Below are 20669 nucleotides of genomic sequence, written 5' to 3'. Positions count from 1 at the left end.
ACCTAGCTAAGTATGCGATGCCTCCCTCGCAGAAGCTCATGATTTTATGCATTGTATGAAAAACACTAAAAAAGACTCCGTTTTCTTACACGAGAAAATTTCCAAATCTTCTCGTGTGCATGTAGTGCTTGAGGTGGATTGTATATTCTTTTTTGAGTTGATATAACATCTCCACTCACAATTTTGAGTATGGCAAGGAAAAATGAATGCATAGGCGAGTGTTGAACCCTATACGTTGCTCGTGTCATTATACCGACCTCCATAGTTACTCCCTTCAAGAAGGCGGGTAGTAAGTATAGGCAACGTAACCATGGATGGACGCACGCATTTCTCCATCCGTGAAGCCCTTGGACATGGAAACCCTCAACAACGAGGTCGATGCCTTACTGCAGAACTTGGGCGGAATGCACATCGAGGACGACTGTATGAAGCAAGCAGGTGCTCAACCTGTAGTGCCTGCGGAGGGACCGTTGCCGGCTATGGCGCCACCACCAACCTGCAGCACGCTAGAAAGAGCTCCTGAAGCCGCCCGCGTCGACAAGGCAAATTGGGTGGAGTCTCTCCTGCAGGAGATGCAACGCTCCACAAGCGTCGACGACGCTCGGCAGCGCGCAGCGATGGCTTTGCAAGCTTTTGAGCAGCATGTGCGTGCTCACAGCTCGGCAATTATGAAGGCCGAGGCACAGAAGCTGGCCGCGCAGAACCAGGTCCTGAAGAGAGCTGTGCTCATTCAACACCGCCGAAGGCTCTACCATGACTACGCCTGCGCGCGCGACACGCGAGAAATGAAGGAGCGTACGTCTTTCCAAGTTCGGGCCCTGGAGGTTATAACACAACCTTTTAAGCTACTAAACAAATCAAAATAAGAAGTTATGTGTTGCTTGTGAATTTGAGTTGCCGGAGGCGTTCATGTGGGATTTATAGTTTTCCATGTGGGATTATTTCCTCTCACATGATGTTACTGCAGACCATGAACAATGCACTCAACATGCGTCTCCCACGCAGATAGCCAATTGAACCTACTCCATCCTCAACAATCAGATGCCTTCTAAATACTCACCCATGAGATCTTGATATGGTGCCTTACTCCGCCGATAATCCTTATGCTTCGTGAGATCTTGATGTGGTGCCTTGCCCTGTATAATGATTGATAACACTCATGCTCGAGTGACTCGCTCTAACCTAATTTACAAGCGCCTTGCAAGGCCACCCTCTGTAACATACTGCAACAAGTATCTTGCACTTGTTGAAGCATGCATTTATTATTATGAACAAAAAGATTATGAACCATACAATGGTCACAATGTATTGTTGCTAGAGCACAAAGTATTGTTGTTAGGGTAGAAGTCCCCATTTAGTGGAGAAGAAATTGGAGGGGGGCAATTACGCACGATTTGCCGGTCCATTTTGATCGGCCATGGGCTTGGTTGATTGCCAGTGAGTTGGGGCATCTGCAGCAAAAGGTGCCATCCTTGGCAATGACTTGTAGCAAAAGCGGCACACACATCTTCATTTTCTCGTGTAACAAAAGTTCGCTATGATAAGGGACCTGCCATGGGGCTATTTAGAGCCAAAGACTCCAACAAGGATTGAACCCTCTCACGGACCAACAACAAAAGAGCACGTCGGGCGTCTGCTACCAAGAACTCGAACTGCGTTGTTCTGCTTCTGGCACAGCTCTTCCATTATTTATTGGGGTATGACAATGTCGTGCCGTGGCACGTACATAGTGTGAAATAAAAACATTCACCTCACTTTTGACACTTCTTGATGCATGGAAAGAAAAACAATAATGTACATATTGTAATATATGCTTAAGCGGCTACTGCGGTCGCTATCATGTGCATACCTATCCGGGGAATCGTGGCCCTAGATGTGGCGCCTTTGCGTGATTTTTCACTTGATAAGATTGCTAGTTTGGTTTGACAATGTACATACTCCAAGTGTTTCATGGTGGCACACTCATCTCGCCTATAAAGACTAATGCGGGCAAAAACTGTCGAAAATAGTAGCTAACAAGCGCCGTCACAGGATTGCATGAAAAGTTTCCCAAAATGGTATATTGATGAAAAATGATGCACATCTATGCCTTTTATGATTATGCGAGTGGTCCCATAAATTTAGGGATTTTTTTGACTCCTTTTGGGATTTTTCACATCAAAATGGCATTTTTTGGGGTAAAAAATGACATGAAAATGGCCCAGTTTTGGTCCAAAGTGAAAAAATGGCCTAAAAATTGACACATCAGCTGAGAATTCCGTGGGTAAGAGAGAGAGGGATGCTTTTTACAGAAAAAACCTGCAATTTTTCTCTAGTGTGCAATTGCTTCCATGATTGCTCAATCTATGTGTAGGGCAGTCCCGCCTCTTCGTAATCTTGTATCTGAGCTTGTGAGGGAGTGAATTATGGTTTCCCCTTGTCAAAATGGTGTGTGGGCTTCACTTTAGAAGCTCTTAAATCTATGCAAATTCAGAAAGGTCGCCATGAAGGTGGAAGCTCGTGTATTCCTTTCAGCTGTTTGATGTTACGCCTTTGTAATTGGGGGCTACATGATACCATGAAAGAGGTTTGGGTTTTGATTGAAAGTTGTGCTTCTATGACAATTGAAGTTTCATGGCTGAAAGTTTAGTGTTCTTAATTGCTCTATTCAAGTAAATTTGGATGTGAATTGGTGATCATTTCATCAACGAACTCGTCTACGAAAACAAGCAAGTTCCAAGCACAATAGGGGAGAGGGTTTGTGACTCTTGTCAGGAACGCTCTTAGCTTTCTAATCATCTTTTGAAAGAGAGTTGGTGATTTTCCATAAACACTTTATTTTAGAGTGTTTGTGACTTTCATCACGAACTCTCACAGCGAGAGGTTCTGCACCTACCCAGCTAGACCGCACACATTTCGACATTTCTGGTGAACCCGACGTGAAGTTTCTGGGGTGGGAGTTTGTGAGTGGATCTACACACTTTGTTAGGAATGGATGAAATCCAGAGACACATGGGATGTACTTTGATCCTGCAGTCATGCAGACGTTTCAAGCATTTGTGTATATGCAACAACAACAAGCAGCAGAAAAAGCCAGATTTCAATCACCAAAGCACTACAGTCCATTGTGAAGAGAATTGGCCAGTTTGATGGCAAGGACATCACAAAGTATCTACAAGATTATATGAAGGAAATGGAGTTGAACGGAGTGTGTGAGGAAGACATGGTCCAAACTTTTGAGCTACTTTGTGTCCCAGAGATCAGAGACCGTATTAGGGCAATTCAAAATTCTCATGGAAGAAATTGGGAGGAATTCAAGCTTGCTCTAAAAGAAGACTACTTTATGGAGGACTCTGAGAGGGTGAACAAAAGAACTTTCTTAGATTGGGTTACAAAGCCTAAAGAAGAGATTTCTGCCATAGAGATTCTCAGAGAGTTTGAGCGACACTATGCTCAACTATCACAAATTGAACAAACTTCCTTGGATAGGGAGAAGGTAGAACTTTTCCTACAAGGCAAGCAAAGAAATCAAAGAAAATTCAGAGCTTCTATTGGAAGACAAAGATACAGAGCAAGGTTTGAAGACAAGGTGGAATGATGTACAAGATGCAGTCTCCCTGTTGGCAAAAAGACAACGCAGAAGAGACAAGATGGTGGTGAACAACGGTGCTCTAGTTTCTGCTATTACTGAGAAGCAGCCAAAACCTACTATTGTAGCTTCTAAGGATGATGGATCTATGCTTGAAGAACTTGTGAAGGGCATACATAAGCTGAAATTAAAGCTATGAAGGCTTGAAGAAAAGGGACAAACATATGGACAATCATCAAGTCAAAGACCTCAAAACAGAGAGGGGTTTGTAAATAGGTGCATATGGTGTGACAGCCGAGACCATCCAAGAAGGGATTGAGAAAGCTTCAAAGATGCCTTGGGTAAAGATCTTGTCTTCTTCAAAGAAGGAAACATGCATCTTAGTGAACAGGGAAGCCCTTGGCGACCAACTTTGGCAAAGGAGGGATGAAAAAGCTAGTGGAAGACATGGCAACCAGTCATGCTATCTCAATGGTTAAAGTAGTAGCAATTGGCTTAAAGGCTGGTCTCGTAAATAGGTGCATATGGTGTGACAGCCGAGAACATCCAAGAAGGATTGAGAAAGCTTCAAAGATGCCTTGGGTAAAGATCTTGTCTTCTTCAAAGAAGGAAACATGCATCTTAGTGAACAGGGAAGCCCTTGGCGACCAACTTTGGCAAAGGAGGGATGAAAAAGCTAGTGGAAGACATGGCAACCAGTCATGCTATCTCAATGGTTAAAGTAGTAGCAATTGGCTTAAAGGCTGGTCAAGTCATGCTCAAAGGGTCAAAATCTATTGAAGACGTGAGTGAGGATGACGAAGTAGTGTGGCCATCTGCGATGGAGTTAGCTAACGAAGGGAAAGTTGACTAAAGAAGTCTTACATGAAGCAGGAGATTGTATCCGTCTTGAGACTGGGTGGAATGAACCTGTAGATGCCTTGTTAGTGCATGCCTACATTGCAAAGTGTCGAGGCAACAAGGCACTTGTTGAAGAAAAACGCAGGAGAGAAAATGGGGATGAAGATCCCTCAAAGAGGGCTACTAGAGGTGGAGGAAGAAAGGATCTGGGTCCCTCTCAAGAGCCCATGGCAAGGGAACCTCCATCACAAGAAGTACCAATGAGAGATGCTGCACCAAAGGAAAAGCAAGATAAGGAAAAGAGCAAAGGAAAAAACCCATCATACAAGCTACAATTCACTTTCACATCATCATCGCTAGTTCATATTTTCACATTGTATAGGGGCTTGGGTTTTTCCCTTGAACTTCCCAAGGGTTTTTTCATCCAAAGCTAGAGACCTTTGTTTGAGTGGGGATGTTGGAGCTATATATGGCTCACTCTACTCAACTTGGTCTCACCTATATATTTGTATCTTGTCCTCGATATGAATTAGTCTTTGGGAGCGTACATGGTGTGTCTCTTGTCTCGTCTCTCTGTCTTTTTCTCTACATCTGAACAACCATCATTTTGAGTATAGATCAGATATTGAAGCTGCCACAGATTTAAAGAAAGTTTTAGAGGAAAGGATCTTAAATAACAAGGTGGAGTTTACATTGGGAGAAGTCCTTGGCATTCCAAAGAGAGAGTTCCATGAGGAAATCATTGATATCATAAGAAGAAAGCGACAAGCTTTAATAGAGTCTATCTAATCAGAGGCTGAAGCCTAGTGCTTCAAAGACACATGTGTGATACAAGTACAACAAAGAGATGAAGATGAGAATGCTGTAAGCTGCTACCAGTCTTTGTGTGACAAAAATAGGCATGCTAAATTTGAAGATGAATGAAGACAAAGCCACTCATAAGAGCCACTATTCTAGAAACCATTGGATAAGGGCTACAACAAAAACCTTGGTTAAGGTGGGAGATCTTGAGGAGCCTTACGTGGCCTTGATAGGAGATTAACCTCATGTCCAAGAGTTTCTATATGAAGGGAAAGTGGCCAATTGATACTGACCATGGGTGGATGATTAGGCCTGCAAACAACTCATTCGGGGATCTCTATGGTGCTTGTCAAAATGTTAATGTAACCATAGGGGATGTGAAAGGTGAGCAAAATTTCTTTGTTCAAGAGATGTCAAGCTATCCTCTAATCCTTGGACAACCATACATCACCGCAATGTGAATGGAGACAAAAGTATTGGATGATGGATCTGCCTATGCCAAGGCCAAAAGAAAAGATGGAAAACGAGCTGTTCAATTCTTAACAGTTTGCATTGACAATGAGCAAAATCGTGATAGCTTAAGGGACCATTCTCTACCAAAACCAAACAAGGAGTTTCAAGATCAAAGGGAGATGAGGGGTTTTGACCGAGTACCATTGTAAAGCGCGAGTACAGTGGTACATTAAGAAAAAGGTTTTCGCTTGATCCAAAGGGAGACAAAGCTTTTTCTACAGGTGCCCTAGTAGCAAAGGATGGATCAATATCTTTTACAATGCTGCTTGGAGATTTAAAGACAGGACAAAAACAATATGTAAATACTGTAAATAGAAAATACAAAAACCATGATTTGCTAGATGAAGACGAGTACATTTTAGGTGTTTTTGAAGAGGTTTCTTTTGTAGATACTATGGGTGATCTCAATGCTATAACAGGTTCTAGTTTTCAACAAGGAAATGACCTGGTAAAAGTAGCTTCTATGGACATGTATAGGATCATTGAGTCTTTCAAAGATGAGGAGTGCTTCAATGTGCAAAAAGATCTAGAAGTGCGAGTGGAGATGAAGTACAAGACTATAGCAAATAAGATGAAACCAGTAGCATTGCCTTTGCCTATAGATTGCAACGAAAAGATGGATCATGCTTATTTGCAACCTAGTCTCCGAGATCCAAAAAGAATTGGACACAAGTTTACGCAAGAGTCATTAAAGATGTTGAAAATTGAAAGCAATGACTCCTTGACAGAGATTAAAAGAAAATGCTTTGAATAGACACTCTCCAAACATGGAAAAGCTTTTGCATTTAAGCCGCATGAGATAGGGTTTGTGGATCCATCTATATTCGAACCAATGGTAATATCATTGTACCTTGGAATCTACGACCAATTCCAGTGCCAAAAGCACTGCTGCCAAAGCTTATAGATTTACTCAATGAAAAGATAAAGATGGGGATTTTGAAATCTTTATGTGCCTCCTACTCAAGCAGATGGTTCACTGTACCAAAGAAAAATGGAGCTCTACGCTTCATTCAAGACATGCAGCCTGTCAAAAAAGTCACAATCAAGAATATAGGTACAGGGCCAATTGTAGATGAGTTTGCAGAAGCATTTGCAAGAAGGGCAATATATTCTATGGGGGATTTGTACTCAGGGTATGATCAGTTCCAACTAGTAATGGAAAGTAGGGACTTGACTACCGTGAGAACACCCTTGGGTTTGGTAAGGATGTGCAAGGGAGCAACCAACTCGGTTGTGCACTTGATGAACGATATGAACAAAGTCCTACGTGACTTCATACCTCAAATTACAATGCCTTTTCTTGATGACGTGAAAGTCAAAGGATGTGACTTAGCTAAAAAAGATGAGGCTTTGGATTCAAGTCGGTGCCGTAAATATGTGGCAAACCACATCAATGATTGTGATAGAATATTAACAAGGCTGGAAGAAGTGGACCTTATTGTGAAAGTTGAAGCAATTGCTGCTGTCTTCACCAACTTTGAGGAAGATTGACGATGGGTGTGGAAGACCAGTGCTTGTGACAGTGGACACTAGTCCAACGGGAATCAGATGGGCAATAGGACAAGATGATGAAGAGAAACACAGGTATGTGGTGAGGTTTGGGGCCAAGGTTCTAAGCTCTTGCCAAAGAGCATATCCACAGGTAAAAAGGGAGTTATGGGGAGTGGTTACAACATTAAAGTGTAACAAAGAGTACTTCATTGGAGCATTTGTAGTTGTGGATAATGATTGCTTACCACTTCTAGGGATGATTGCAAGCTGCTCTACTCCTGACATTGCTACGCTTAGGTGCATTGCTTATATAAATTCCTTGAACCAAGAATTGAATTACATTGCGGGAAAAGATAATTCAATGGAAGATATGCTTTCAAGGGCAAGGTATGAAGATGAGGATGGTATGATTGATGAGGAAGAAGATGTGGGCACAAAATTTTACACAATTTCTTATGCAAAGTGTGATGATATATGCATTGTATCTTCACTTGAGTCCTTCTTAGAGGAGTTTTACAAGGATGAATGGTTGCTCATAGGCCGCTACTTGAGTACTTTACAAAAGCAAGATGATTGGACTGAAGCAGAATTCAAATGGATAAAAAAGAAGGCATATGGATTCTTCTTGAGGGATGGCTACTTATGGAAACATCCTAAAAGAAGAGATGGGACTCCATTGCAAGTAGTAGGTGACAAGCCTACTCAGCTCAAAATTATCAAAGAGCTTCATGAAATCCTATATGCTGGACATCGAGGTGTATGGGAAACATTTACCAAGGTAAAAGAAAGGTATTGGTGGAAAGGATGTACAAGGATGTGGTTGAGTTTGTGGAGTCTTGTGTGACATGCCAAATGTATTCAAATGTACGGCATCGTGATGGACTACATCCTACTTATCCATTAGCCATGCATTACAAATGGGTTGTGGAGTTGGTCACAATGCCTTTGGGACTTTGTCAAATGAGGGTATTAGTTCTTGCAAGAGAAGATTTGTCCAATTAAGTTGAAGGGCGTGCATTGAGGACGAAGAGTACACAAGCTGTATGTAAATTCCTTCTTGAAGATGTGATCTGTTGCTATGGTTGTGTGGGAAAGATAGTTGCTGGTAGAGGTGAGTTAGATCCAGATGAAGTAAGGGATTTATTTACAAGAATTGGTATCAAGCTAGCCGTGACTTGTTCTTATAATCGAGAGGGAAATGGGAAAAGTGAAAGAGGACATCCTCCTATTGTCAAAGCTTTGTGTAAGGCATGCAAAGGTAGAATGCATGAATGGCCAAGGTTGCTACTATATGCTTTATGGGCTGACCATACAATTCATAGCTTAGTGATTGGTTACATGCCTACTGAATTGATGTATGGTCCACTCATGTCGAGTGAGGAAGTAGTTCCTACTTGGAACACGTTACCTTGGGAAGATGGTGTAAGTAGGGAAAATTTACTTGCATTGCGCATAAAGCAATTGGAAAGAAGACAGGAAGACATAGACATTGCAAAAGCTCGATTGAAGGATGCAAGACTAAAGAATAAAGATAGGTTTGATGAAAGACATAGGCTTTGACTAAAGCCTATCAAAGAGGGTGATTGGGTCCTAATGTATGACAGTAGCCTTGACAACTAGCACACCACACAAAGAAAATTTGCAAAAAGGTGGTTTGGTCCCTATGTTGGCAAACATGTGCATGGAAATGCTACATATACTTTGAGGGAGCTCCATGGAACAAAGCTTAAATTTCCATAGTAGGCGCAAAAGAATCAAGATGCTCAAGAGGAGACATGATAATGATCCTTTTGATTCACAACAGGATAATGATGAAGAACCTAATGACATTGCTACATATGAGGATGAAGAAGCAGAGGATGATCTTTCAGACTTTGGAGAAGATGAAAATGACATCCAAATCTTTGTGGATCTTAATGAAGAAGCAGAGGATGATCTTCCAGAATTTGGAGAAGATGAAAATGACATCCAAATCTTTGTGGATCTTAATGAAGATTAAACCTACATAAGGAAAATGTTGGCACATGCCGGAGGATGTGCAGGTTTAGAGGGGGTGGATGTTGTGCCGTGGCTCGTACATAGTGTGAAATAAAAACATTCACCTCACTTTTGACACTTCTCGATGCATGGAAAGAAAAGCAATAATGTACATATTGTGATATATGCTAAAGTGGCTAATGCGGTCTCTTTCATGTGCATACATATCCGGGGAATCGTGGCCCTAGATGTGGCGCCTTTGTGTGCTTTCCCACTTGATAAGATTGCTAATTTGGTTTGACAATGTACATACTTCAAGTGTTTCACGGTGGCACACTCATCTCGCCTATAAAGACTGATGCAAGCAAAAACTACCGAAAATAGTAAATAACAGGCGCTGTAAAAAATAATAGCTTATGCAAGTGATCCCATAAATTTAGGGAAATTTTCTAACTCCGTTTGGGATTTTTCGCATCAAAATGGCATTTTTGGGGTAAAAAATGAGCTGAAAATGGCATAGTTTTGATCCAAAGTGGAAAAATGGCCTAAAAATTAACACATCAGCTGAGAATGCCGTGGGGAAGAGAGAGAGGGCTGCTTTTTACAGAAAAAACGTGCAATTTTTTGTCTTGTGCAACTGCTTCCATGGTTGCTCAATCTATGTGTAGGGTAGTCCTGCCTCTTCGTAATCTTGTATCTGAGCTTGTGAGGGAGTGAATTAGGGTGTCCCCTTATCAAAATGGTGTGTGGGCTTCACTTTAGAAGCTCTTAAATCTCTGCAAATTCAAAAAATGGTCTCCATGAAGGTGGAAGCTCGTGTTTTCCTTTCAGCTGTTTGATGTTACGACTATGTAATTGGGGGCGGCGGGGCTACATGATATCATGAAAGAAATTGACAGTTGTGCTTCTATGAGAGTTGAAGTTTCATGGCTGAAAGTTTAGTGTTCTTAATTGCTCTTTTTAAGTAAATTTGGATCTGAATTGGTGATCATTTCATCACGAACTCATCTACGAAAACAAGCAATTTCCAAGCATAATAGGGGAGAAAGGTTGTGACTATCTTGTCACGAAGGCTCTTAGCTTTCTAGTCATCTTTAGAAAGAGAGTTGGTGATTTTCCATAAACGCTTTATCTTGAAGTGTTTGTGACTTTCATCACACGAACTCTCACAGCCAGAGGTTCTGCACCTTCCCAGCTAGACATCACACATTCCGACAACGGGCTCTAAAGAGAGACTTGTTCTTTTACTGGCACACTTATCCTAGAGCTTCAAGCACAACTTTGTGTTGTCCCCTCTATCCTAAGATTTTTTGAAGTATGGTGGTTTTTAATGCTTTTGTAATTTATATTGAAATCGTGGTAGAGAAGGGACTACAACATCAAATACCATCATTTGTCATGAATCACCTCAAGAGAGGAGCTTATGGGTGCCAATGATGAGTTATTCCTAATGGAGTGGGTTCCCACATGGAGCAATAGCGTGGTTGCATTTCTATCCACTTCCTCCATTGCCATGTACATGAAGGACGAAGCAAATGATTTTGTCAAATATTTACAAGCCTCGGCACTCATTGTTGGGTCCTTTTACCACTTCTAGCTATAAGTCAAACCAACTAGATAGTCCAATGGCAAGAATATTGGTAACATTGTAGAAGGATGCAACAACAAGTTATGCACACAATTATTGGTTATAATCTATTTGTATCTGACTATGGAAATGGATCTAGTTAACTTCAAACTTATACTCACTGAATACATCTGTATAGTTGGACTACTTGCACGATTATTCCATACCTAGTTAACAATGCTAAACTTGATTATTAAGAGGATTAGCTTGAAAGGTTATGATACGATTCTCCCTTTGGATTAAGCCTTAAAATCTCAAGTGAGGATCTCATGGGAGATGGTTGTGATTGTCTTTTTTGAAATATTGGGTCTCAAACTAACAAGGTGTTGTCAAAATTTTCTTGAAAACTATAATCATAAGGTTTTAAAACATCTCTAGCTCTACAAGGGGTTCTTTTCCATAAAGTGGGTTCTTTGTTTTGAGTTTTGTTCGAGAGTTAGGTTGCCAAAACTCCTCAAAATCCCCTTGCAGACCTCTTTCTCGTTCAAATGCCTCTTTTTCTCTCTTAAGTCTCGTTGCCCTCTGGGATGGTTCTTCAATGATGACTGGGGTGGACCTATGAGCTACTTTGGTGGCCTCTCTTCAATTTTTTTTTTGCCCTTTGCCATCCTTTTCTTCACTTCTTCTATTTTTGGATTGGATTCACTGTCTTCAGAGACCTTATCTTCAGGTTTCTCCATTGGGCCTTCATCGCTCTCTTCTTCACTCTCGATTGGAGCCGACTGGTGTAGCTTCCCATTTGATCTTTTGAGCAATGGTGGTGGCTTATCTTCATCTTCTTCTTCATCTTCCCGTTCTTCATTTTTCAATCCATCTTCTAGACATAGATGAGAGAGAGAGAGAGAGAGAGAGAGAGAGAGAGAGAGAGAGAGAGAGAGAGAGAGAGAGAGAGAGAGAGAGAGAGAGAGAGAGAGAGAGAGAGAGAGAGAGAGAGAGAGAGAGAGAGAGAGAGAGAGAGAGAGAGAGAGAGAGAGAGAGAGAGAGAGATTGGCTTACAGGTAAATGGCAAGAACAAAGGCGACTGTGAGAAAGGCAGACAAAGGACTAGGTTTGGCTGCTAAAGCAGGAGAAAGATCTGCTAGTAAAAAGAAGAGACCAGGAAAGCCCATGAAACTTTTGAAACCTCCAAGGAGAAGAGGCTACAAAGACACATCAAGCTGTTCAAGCAAATAAGCAAGGCTCAAAAATGTATTGAGCTTCTAGTACCAAAGCTTCCATTCTAAAGACTAGTCAGGTCAATATGTGAGGAAGCATGTCTTGGCACCATGAGATGGAAACTTGTTGCACCGCTGGCACTACAAGAGGCAGCATAATATTTTTTGCTAGAATTTTTCAATGACATAACAATTGTTGCAGCACATGCACACAAGGTAACGATTATGGATAAGGATAGTGAAACTTTGAAAAGAGTGAGGTGGAGATATGATAAACTGCTCCAGACTAATGAATTTATAGACAATAAAAGGAAGGAAATATTTCTTATTCCTCCATCAAGGCCACAGGCAGAGGTGAAGATTGTAGAAGTCACCCACGATGTGAATACTAGGGCCAGGGCTGAGCAGGAAAACCGGTGTGCAGAGGAGATGAATAAACTAAAAGAGAATGAAAAGGCAACGAATGTTTTAGAAGAAGAGATTAACAGCTACCATATTGTTACACATGAAATCGATGTCAACAACAACAAAATTCAATCATCTATGGATGAAGGATTAATAGTAGATATACAACTAGAAGATGGTATGTAACATTTAATGGCCTAGTAACTTGTGTGTAGCAGAAAATAACATGAACATAGTGAGCATTTCATTAGAATACATTCCTAATGAGAATAACAAGAGTGCTTGGGTGGAGAGAGAGAAACAAAAAGCATAACACCTAGTTAGATAGCATAAACAATACTTCAAAAGAGAAAGAAATTAAGCTATTGACAATAGTAGAGGACCGGATTTGCATGGAGCTGGTCCCCCCTCCAAATGGCTTTGTATTATGGTTTCTCCCATCAAGAGAGACATTTTACAATACAATTCTTTGTGTTCCTTCAATACAAGCTAGTGCAATGAAGATGGAAACTTCAAGCACTAAGCAAAACACTTATTAAACACAACATCAATTCCCTCACGGTCTCAGACCCAAGACCTCTCACACCTTCGAAGATGGTGAGAGCAAGCGGGGTATGAGAGTAGATTGAGAGGAAGAAGGAGTAGTCTTACGAGAAAGATGCACATCTCCTCACATAATCACTCATATTAGCATTGCTTAGCTTAGTAATTAGCATGGTAGAGGATATGAGCATGCATTGAAGCTTGGCTCTTGGTTGGATTTGCATCGCAAAGTCAAGAGTTGTTGGTGTAGGCCTCCCTTCTCACAAGCTTGGAGTAGGTGATAAGCTTTCCATTAAAGCTTGAGAAGAGAGAGAGCGTCTTCTTACTCCACACATAGACTAGTGTGAGTCTTTAATGCAATAATGCCTTGAGAAATCAGCCCCCTAGTCTCTCTCTTCGTCGACCCCTGTTGCTATTTGCTCATGCAGACACCCCATTGGACCTCCCCAGGGTTAGCCAATAGGATTTCGGGAGCATAAGTGATAGCCTTATGACATGTGTCCCCCTTTTCCGTTTTGTGAGAGCTTTAGATAATTAAAAATGCAACTAAACTCTAATTGGACCCCTTTGCCTCATGGCCAATAGGAATCAGGCAAGCCATTGGGCTGTTGAATGCTCATTGGACCCCTTGGGAGACTGTTCAATAGTCTTCTAGATAGCTTAATTCTTATTGGTTCTTTTATTAAGTGCTTTTAAATTAATCAAACTAGATTTACTCTAGCCTAATTCTCATTGGTCCACCTCCATGGCCATCCAATAGGATTTGAGTACACCTTGTGGGCATCTGGGCTAGGGAGATGACATGTGTCCCTCATTCCCTTTGTGTAAAGGGAGCTTGTGTATGTGTGTGTGTGTTTCTCTCTCATTCCCTACTTGCAAGGCTCGCCCCCTCCTATGTAGGGATTATGAAGACTTTTTGGGACACACACAAAGCATCCAATTTCCCTAGTGTTTGGCCTTTGGACACAACCTTTGAATTTTGAAACCTTAGCATTTTGGAAGTCTTAATGGGCTGAACCTTAGGGTCTTTTTAGCCCATTGTTGCATCTTGCTCTTTTGTAGATGGCACCCTTTAGGATCCCTATCTTCCCTCCTTTGGATCCCTACTGTGGCCGGTCTGCCAGCTTAACCTATATTCTAGCTTTTTCTCCCCTGGCACTTCCCCATATTAAATGATCAGTTTAACATGAGAAAATCATTTAGGAGAATTGAATATTAGTTATTATGACATTACCTCTCTCTTGAAATCATAGTCGTCCTATGGGGTAGAGAAGATAAAGCATATTCATTAGTCCTTTTCCTAGCGGGTAGAGGATCCCTATGTTACCCTACGACATGGTTCCAGAATGGATGACTAGTCCATTTGGCGCTTGAGAGCCTAAGCTACCGCAAGCATGTCTGCACATTAGTCCTATCAATCTTCCATAGTAGAGTGACAAGCTCTACGTGGTGTTCGAGAGACATCGTCTCCGCAAACTTGATCTAAGCATGCATACTACTTCATTTTTGTCACAATAAAGAAAAATAGAGTCTTATAAGACAAAAACTTTGTTCATTTTTAACATTTGTATGCCTTGCATCCATCTAGCATCTTCGAAAGGATAATTCTTAAACTTAATAAGATATCGTCGGATAGTCTTACCGCCTCTTAGTACCCTGTCTTCATGTCGGAGGAGGATGGACTCGGGCTGCAGTACCTCTTCTTGGTCCTCGATCTTCGGTGGGTCTTCAATAGTTGGTTCTTGGGGTGGCTCTCCTTGGTAAGGCTTTAGTAGGCTCACATGGAAAGCATTGTGTATGATCCAATGGCTGGGCAACTTGAGTTGATAGGCCATTTTATTGATTTGCCTAAGAATCTGGAAGGGACCATAGTACCTTTTTGCTAACTTAGCATAGTACTTTTGGTGTCTCGTAGGATTCTTGCCCGTCGTGTGCCTTAATCGAGCCTTGGGAAATTTGAGTAAGACCCAATCATTTTCTTTAAAGGCTTGGGCTCTTCTGTGTTTGTCAGCATCAGCCTTTTGCCTTTGCTGTGAGATAGAGATAGCATCCTTAATCTTTTGGAAAGATTCTTGTAGGTCTCAGCTACACTCATCTGCAGCGAAAATCTTCCCGTGTACCTTAAGTAGCAGGGGACTTTTTGATCTTCCTTCAAGTACCTCAAAAGGTGCTTTTCCCCTAGAAGTATGTACGGTGTTATTTCCACTATGGGTAAGTACTTCTCCCATTGGGATCTTTCGTCTACTTCCATTACATAGGATTTTAGTAGATCAAGAATTGTTAGGTTAGCTATTTCATTTTGGCCATCCATTTGCGGGTGATAGGCCGAAGAGAAGTTTAGCCTTGTTCCTAAATTCTCAAAGAGACCCTTCCAAAAATTACTGGTCATTCTAGGATCTCTATCCGACACTATGGACATTGGCAAGCCATGGTACTTGCAGATTTGTGAAATGAAGAGGGTTGCCATTTGATGGGCTTTAATAGTCTTTTTGACAGGTGTAAAATGAGCTTGTTTATTGAACTTGTCTACTATCGTCCATATTCCCGTATTCCCATGGATAGACTTAGGCAATCCAAAGATAAAATCCATGGATATGCTCTCCCATGGTGAATTAGGGATTGGCAAAGGTTGAAGCAATCCAGGTTGCTTCCCTCTATCAAACTTCGTCTTTTGGCATACCACACATTTAGAAACATACTCTTGTATGTTTGCTTTCATGGTAGGCCAATAGAAATATGTTTCAATCCCCTTTTGGGTAGAGTGAATCCCTCTATGGCCTGCATAAGGAGGAGCATGAGATTCATACATTACTTTCTCACGGAGTGAGTTAGTAACGCATAGTCTATTGCCATAGAGAAGATAACCATCTTGTAAAGTAAATGGTTCCTCTTTCTTCCCTAGTGCAAGGGCTGAAATCACATCTCTAAAATCGGGATCAATAGCATACTCATCTATCATAGAAGATAGATCATTGTGAGTGGCTATGGAAACCGCATTCACTCTTGACCGTCTTGAGAGTGCATCGGCTACTTGATTATGCTTGCCAGCAACGTGAGAAATATGAAAGTGAAATTGTGAAAGGAAATTTGCCCACCTCATTTGTTTGTCGGAGAGGTTGGTGTGCGTCATGAAGTACTTAAGACTTTGTTGATCCATTCGCAGAATGAAAGGAGTCCCCAACAAATAGTGATTTTATGAGTCTAAGGCATGTAGAACTGCGAGGAGTTCCTTTTCGTATATGCCTAGAGCTTTCTCAACAGGGTCGAGCCTTCGACTTTCATAGCCTATGGCGTGCCCTTCTTGGAGCATAACAGCTCCAAGGCAATCACCACAAGCATCACATTGGACCTCAAATGGCTTTGAGAGATCCGTTAGTGTAAGCACAGGTTGAGAGATAAGCTTTGTTTAAGCTTTTCGAAAGCATTGTTCTCCTTGGCAGACCATGTAAACCTAATGTTTTTCTTTGTTAGGTCATGTAATGGTCCTGCTATTAGTGAGAACTTTTCTATGACGCATCTATAATATGCACACATACCTATAAAGCTTCTTAGTTCATGAAGATTCCTTGGTTTAGGCCATCCTTTTATTACCTCTAATTTTGATGGATCCATTTGGATGCCATCTTGAGAGATAATGTGACCTAAATACCGAATCTCTTGTAAGAAAAATTCACTTTTCTTTCAATTAACATAAAGTTTATTCTCTCTTAGAACTTGAAATATTACCTGGAGGTGTTGCTTGTGTTCGTCTAATGAATTAGAGTAGATGATGATATCATCAAATAACACTCCAGTAAAGGTTCGGTGAGGCATGAATAGATTCTCCATCAAGCGGTTGAATGTGTTTGGTGCATTGGTCAAGCCAAAAGGCATGACAATGTATTTGTAAAGACCAAACATAGTGCAAAATGCGGTTTTTACAATGTCTTGATCAACTATCCTTATTTGATGATAGCCACTTTTTAGGTCAATCCTACTGAAGTAGGTGGACCCTTGTAGCTTATCAAATAGGTCTTCTACCCGTGGAACGGGAAACCTATTCTTGATAGTGATCCTGTTTAGTGCTCTGTAGTCGACACAGATACGATATGTGCTGTCTTTCTTTTGCACTAATAGCACTAGAGAACAAAATGGAGATGAGCTAGGCCTAACCATGCCCTTCTCAACTAACTCATGCACTTGCCGCATAATCTCCTCTTGTTGAGCTTGACAAACTCTATAAAGAGGTTTGTTAGGCGGTGAACTTCCTGGAAGAAGTTCAATTGCATGGTCATCATTGCCTCCTTTAGGAGGTAGCTCACAAGGGATGTCGTCAATAAAGACATCTTGAAACCTTTGAGAAAATTGGATAACTCTAATTCTTTGTGATTGTTTATATTTTCTTTTGGTAAAGCATTAGGTTCATTTTGAGAATCTTTAACAAAAATCATGTACATGGAAATAGAGCTCTTTATTGAATTATTGAAAGCTTGCGTATGTACAATGGGTATGGTGTTACCCATTTGCTTGGCATCTATGTACATATCTTTTTCCTTGAACCTAAAATAGATTCTTCTTTCAGGGAATTTAACATTGGCGGCCATGCAATCAAACCATGGTGCCCCTAGGATTACATCCTCATGCTTGAGAGGAGAGATAAAGGGTTCCTCTTTGTCCACATAGCTTTAGACATGGAGCCTCAATTTCCCAACTGAAGCTTCTTGCCCCTTGAAAGCACCATATGCGGGCAGGATATCTACCATCTTGTAAGCTTGTATGCCTAGCTTGGTGGCCAACCCTATGGATATGAAATTGTGAGTAGAACCAGGGTCAAGAGAATAAAAGCATCATGTTCTCTTACCTTTCCCCAAGAGGAGATCCTTTGTGGTGAGTTTCCTCCTTTTGGATTTTGACCAAGGTAGCTCTAGGAGGCTCATGGCGGGTGTTCTTTTGGGAACAAGCATGGTACACATGCCCTTGCTCACCGCACTTGAAACAACGGTTATCCTTGTGATAACGCTCAAGCTCTCCAGGAGTTTGTTTTTGCCTTTGTAAACTCCCTTCTCCTTAGCTTTGTTGGAATTGCCCTTAGGAGACTTTTGGACATTGTCCTTCCCTTTAGGCTCATTGGAACCCTTGTTTTTTGTGGACTTAGAATTTCTCTTAGCCCCTGTTTGGAAATTGATTTGAGAAGCCACCATAGTATGGTGTATAACCGCCGATATGGTGCGTGGCCTTTGGGAGTTGACATACTCCGCCATTTCTTTAGTTAAGCCCGCACAAAATTGTTGCTTTTTCTCTCCAAAATCCAACTCTTGAAAGACAGTGGATTTGAGCAGTAAGTCCCAAAACTTGTCTACATATTTTTGAATGGATTCGTAGGGAGAGAGCTTCAAGCTTTGCCATTCGGTGAGTACTTTGTCTTTGGCATCAGTGGCCAAAAACCGCTTCATAATGGAAGCTCTTGAAGCTTTCCATGTTCGTGGAGCTTCACCGTTGGCCCGTAGGCTCGACCACCATTGTCTGGCGGACTTTTGAAAGTGCATAGCTACATGGCATAGCTTGGAGGACTCTGTGAAGCCCTCATCTCCAAATGCCGCATTGAATTGTTGGATGAAGGCCAAGACTTTGTTCGTAGCACCAAATATGCCATCATAGGTTAGGAAAGAGATGCTCTTCCCTCCCTCTTTGAACTTATTGAGCTTGGACGACCTCTTCCACGCGGGATAGGATTTCCTATGACCTGTTCTTTTTGATGGTTCAAAGGTTGCACCATCACTTTCTTCAGAAGATGAAGAATTTGAGGAAGATGGAGAAAAGGGTGACCTCTTCTCGCCTTCTTCTTGCCTTGATCTTCTTTGTCTTCACCATCACTTTTATAAGAGGAAGAGGATGAAGAAGATGGAGAAAAGGGTGTCCTCTTTCTCGCCCTTTTCTTCTCTTGCTTTTTGTCATCCCTCTTTGAAGTATGGTGTGGAGAAGTATGTGATGGTCTTCTCCGTTTTGGAGGTGATGTAGAGCGTTTAGCCCGCCGTCTTCGTGGATCCATCTCCGCTGAGGTGGTAGGAGACTCACTTATTTCTTGTTCCTTTGGTGGGGGCTCTTGAGTTCTCCTTTGAGAAGGACATGCGTCATCAAGAAGCAAATGTCTGATCCCTTCATATGGATCCTCTTCTTCTTCCTGAATCGGAGAGAGGCCTCTTTTGGAAGTCTCACCAGGAGGCTTCCTAGGTGCTCTCTCATCATGGTGGGGAGCTTGGAGAATCCCATGAGCACGAAGATGCCGTTGCACTTCACTTTGGAGGGATGGATCGCCCATGGCTTGTTGAAGCCTAGAAACAAGATAGTTGACAAGCATCGGGCATCATTAGTAGCCTGCTCATTAGAAAAATCAAAGTTGTCAACATTAATTTCACTCTCTTTACTATTGTCAGCCATTCTAACAACTTTTAGGTGTACTTTGGTACTTCAAGCCCTAGTTGCTACTCCTCTTTACCCCTTTAGAAAAATCACTCAAGCTACTGTACCCGTGGCTCAAATACCATTAATTAAGGAATGGAAGAGAGGGTCGTTCAACACCAAAACAGCACCGGCTCCTGTCAAGCTTCTAGCTCAATAGTGGTTAAGCTGTAGGCAAGCCCCGTACGACTCCACTATTAAGACCATAGCTCTCGAAGGTGATGCCCCATTAACTACACAAAGGTAGGCACACTGCAAGGCTGAAAAATCCCTATTATACTTACTCACATGCAATCAATAATAACAACCATTTATAGCTAGCTTAAGGACCTCCCTTCTTGAGCAAGAAAAGAGAAACCTTGTGCTCTGATACCAATGTAACATTTAATGGCCTAGTAACTTGTGTGTAATGGAAAATAGCATGAACATAGTGAGCATTTCATTAGAATAGATTCCTAATGAGAATAACAAGAGTGCTTGGGTGGAGAGAGAGCAACAAAAAGCATAACACCTAGTTAGATAGCATGAACAATACTTCAAAAGAGAGAGAGAAATTAAGCTCTTGACAACAGTTGATGACCGAGATTTGCATGGAGCCGGTCCCCCTCCTAAAGGCTTTGTATTATGGTTTCTCCCATCAAGAGAGACATTTTACAATACAATTCTTTGCGTTCCTTCAATACTAACTAGTCCAATGAAGATGGAAACTTCAAGCACTAAGCAAAACACTTATTAAACACAACATCAACTCCCTCACGGTCTCAGACCCAAGACCTCACACACCTTGATGGTGAGAGCTAGCAAGGTATGAGAGTAGATTGAGAGGAAGAAGAAGTAGTCTTATGAGAAAGATGTACATCTCCTCACATAATCAATCATGTTAGCATAGCTTAGCTTACTAATTAGCATGGTAGAGGAGATGAGCATGCATTGAAGCTTGGCTCTTGGTTGGATTTGCATCACAAAGCCAAGAGTTGTTGGTGTAGGCCTCCCTTCTCACAAGCTTGGAGTAGGTGATAAGCTTTCCATTAAAGCTTGAGAAGAGAGAGACATAGAGAGAGAGAGAGAGAGAGAGAGAGAGAGAGAGAGAGAGAGAGAGAGAGAGAGAGAGAGAGAGAGAGTCTTCTTACTCCACACATAGACTAGTATGAGTCTTTAATGCAATAATGCCTTGAGAAAATCAGCCCCCTCTCTCTCTTGGTCGACCCCTCTTGCTATTTGTTCATGTAAACACCCCATTGGACCTCCCCAGGCTTAGCCAATATCTCATTGGACCTTGTGGGAGACTGTCCAATAGTCTTCTAGAGAGCTT

The 20669-nt window shown here is 41.6% G+C and overlaps 1 protein-coding gene across 1 annotated transcript; it reads left to right on the top strand.

Moving 5' to 3' along the window:
- The first annotated feature begins 314 nt into the window (after window positions 1-314).
- Window positions 315-866, top strand: LOC147455531 (uncharacterized). Its single transcript, XM_086513726.1, has one exon. The coding sequence runs from the start codon at window positions 315-317 to the stop codon at window positions 864-866; it is 552 nt and encodes a 183-aa protein (XP_086369852.1).
- Window positions 867-20669: the final 19803 nt, after the last annotated feature.

This window comes from Adiantum capillus-veneris, chromosome 6 (assembly GCF_014529385.1).
Source record: "Adiantum capillus-veneris isolate H3 chromosome 6, ASM1452938v2, whole genome shotgun sequence".
NCBI lineage: Eukaryota > Viridiplantae > Streptophyta > Polypodiopsida > Polypodiales > Pteridaceae > Adiantum > Adiantum capillus-veneris.
The sequence above is the reverse complement of the archived record's forward strand: the minus strand, read 5'-3'. Positions and strand labels throughout refer to the sequence as shown.

What these genes read in the sequence shown, in the direction of transcription:
- LOC147455531 (XM_086513726.1), top strand. Translation starts at nt 315, where the DNA reads ATGGACGCACGCATTTCTCCATCCGTGAAGCCCTTGGACATGGAAACC.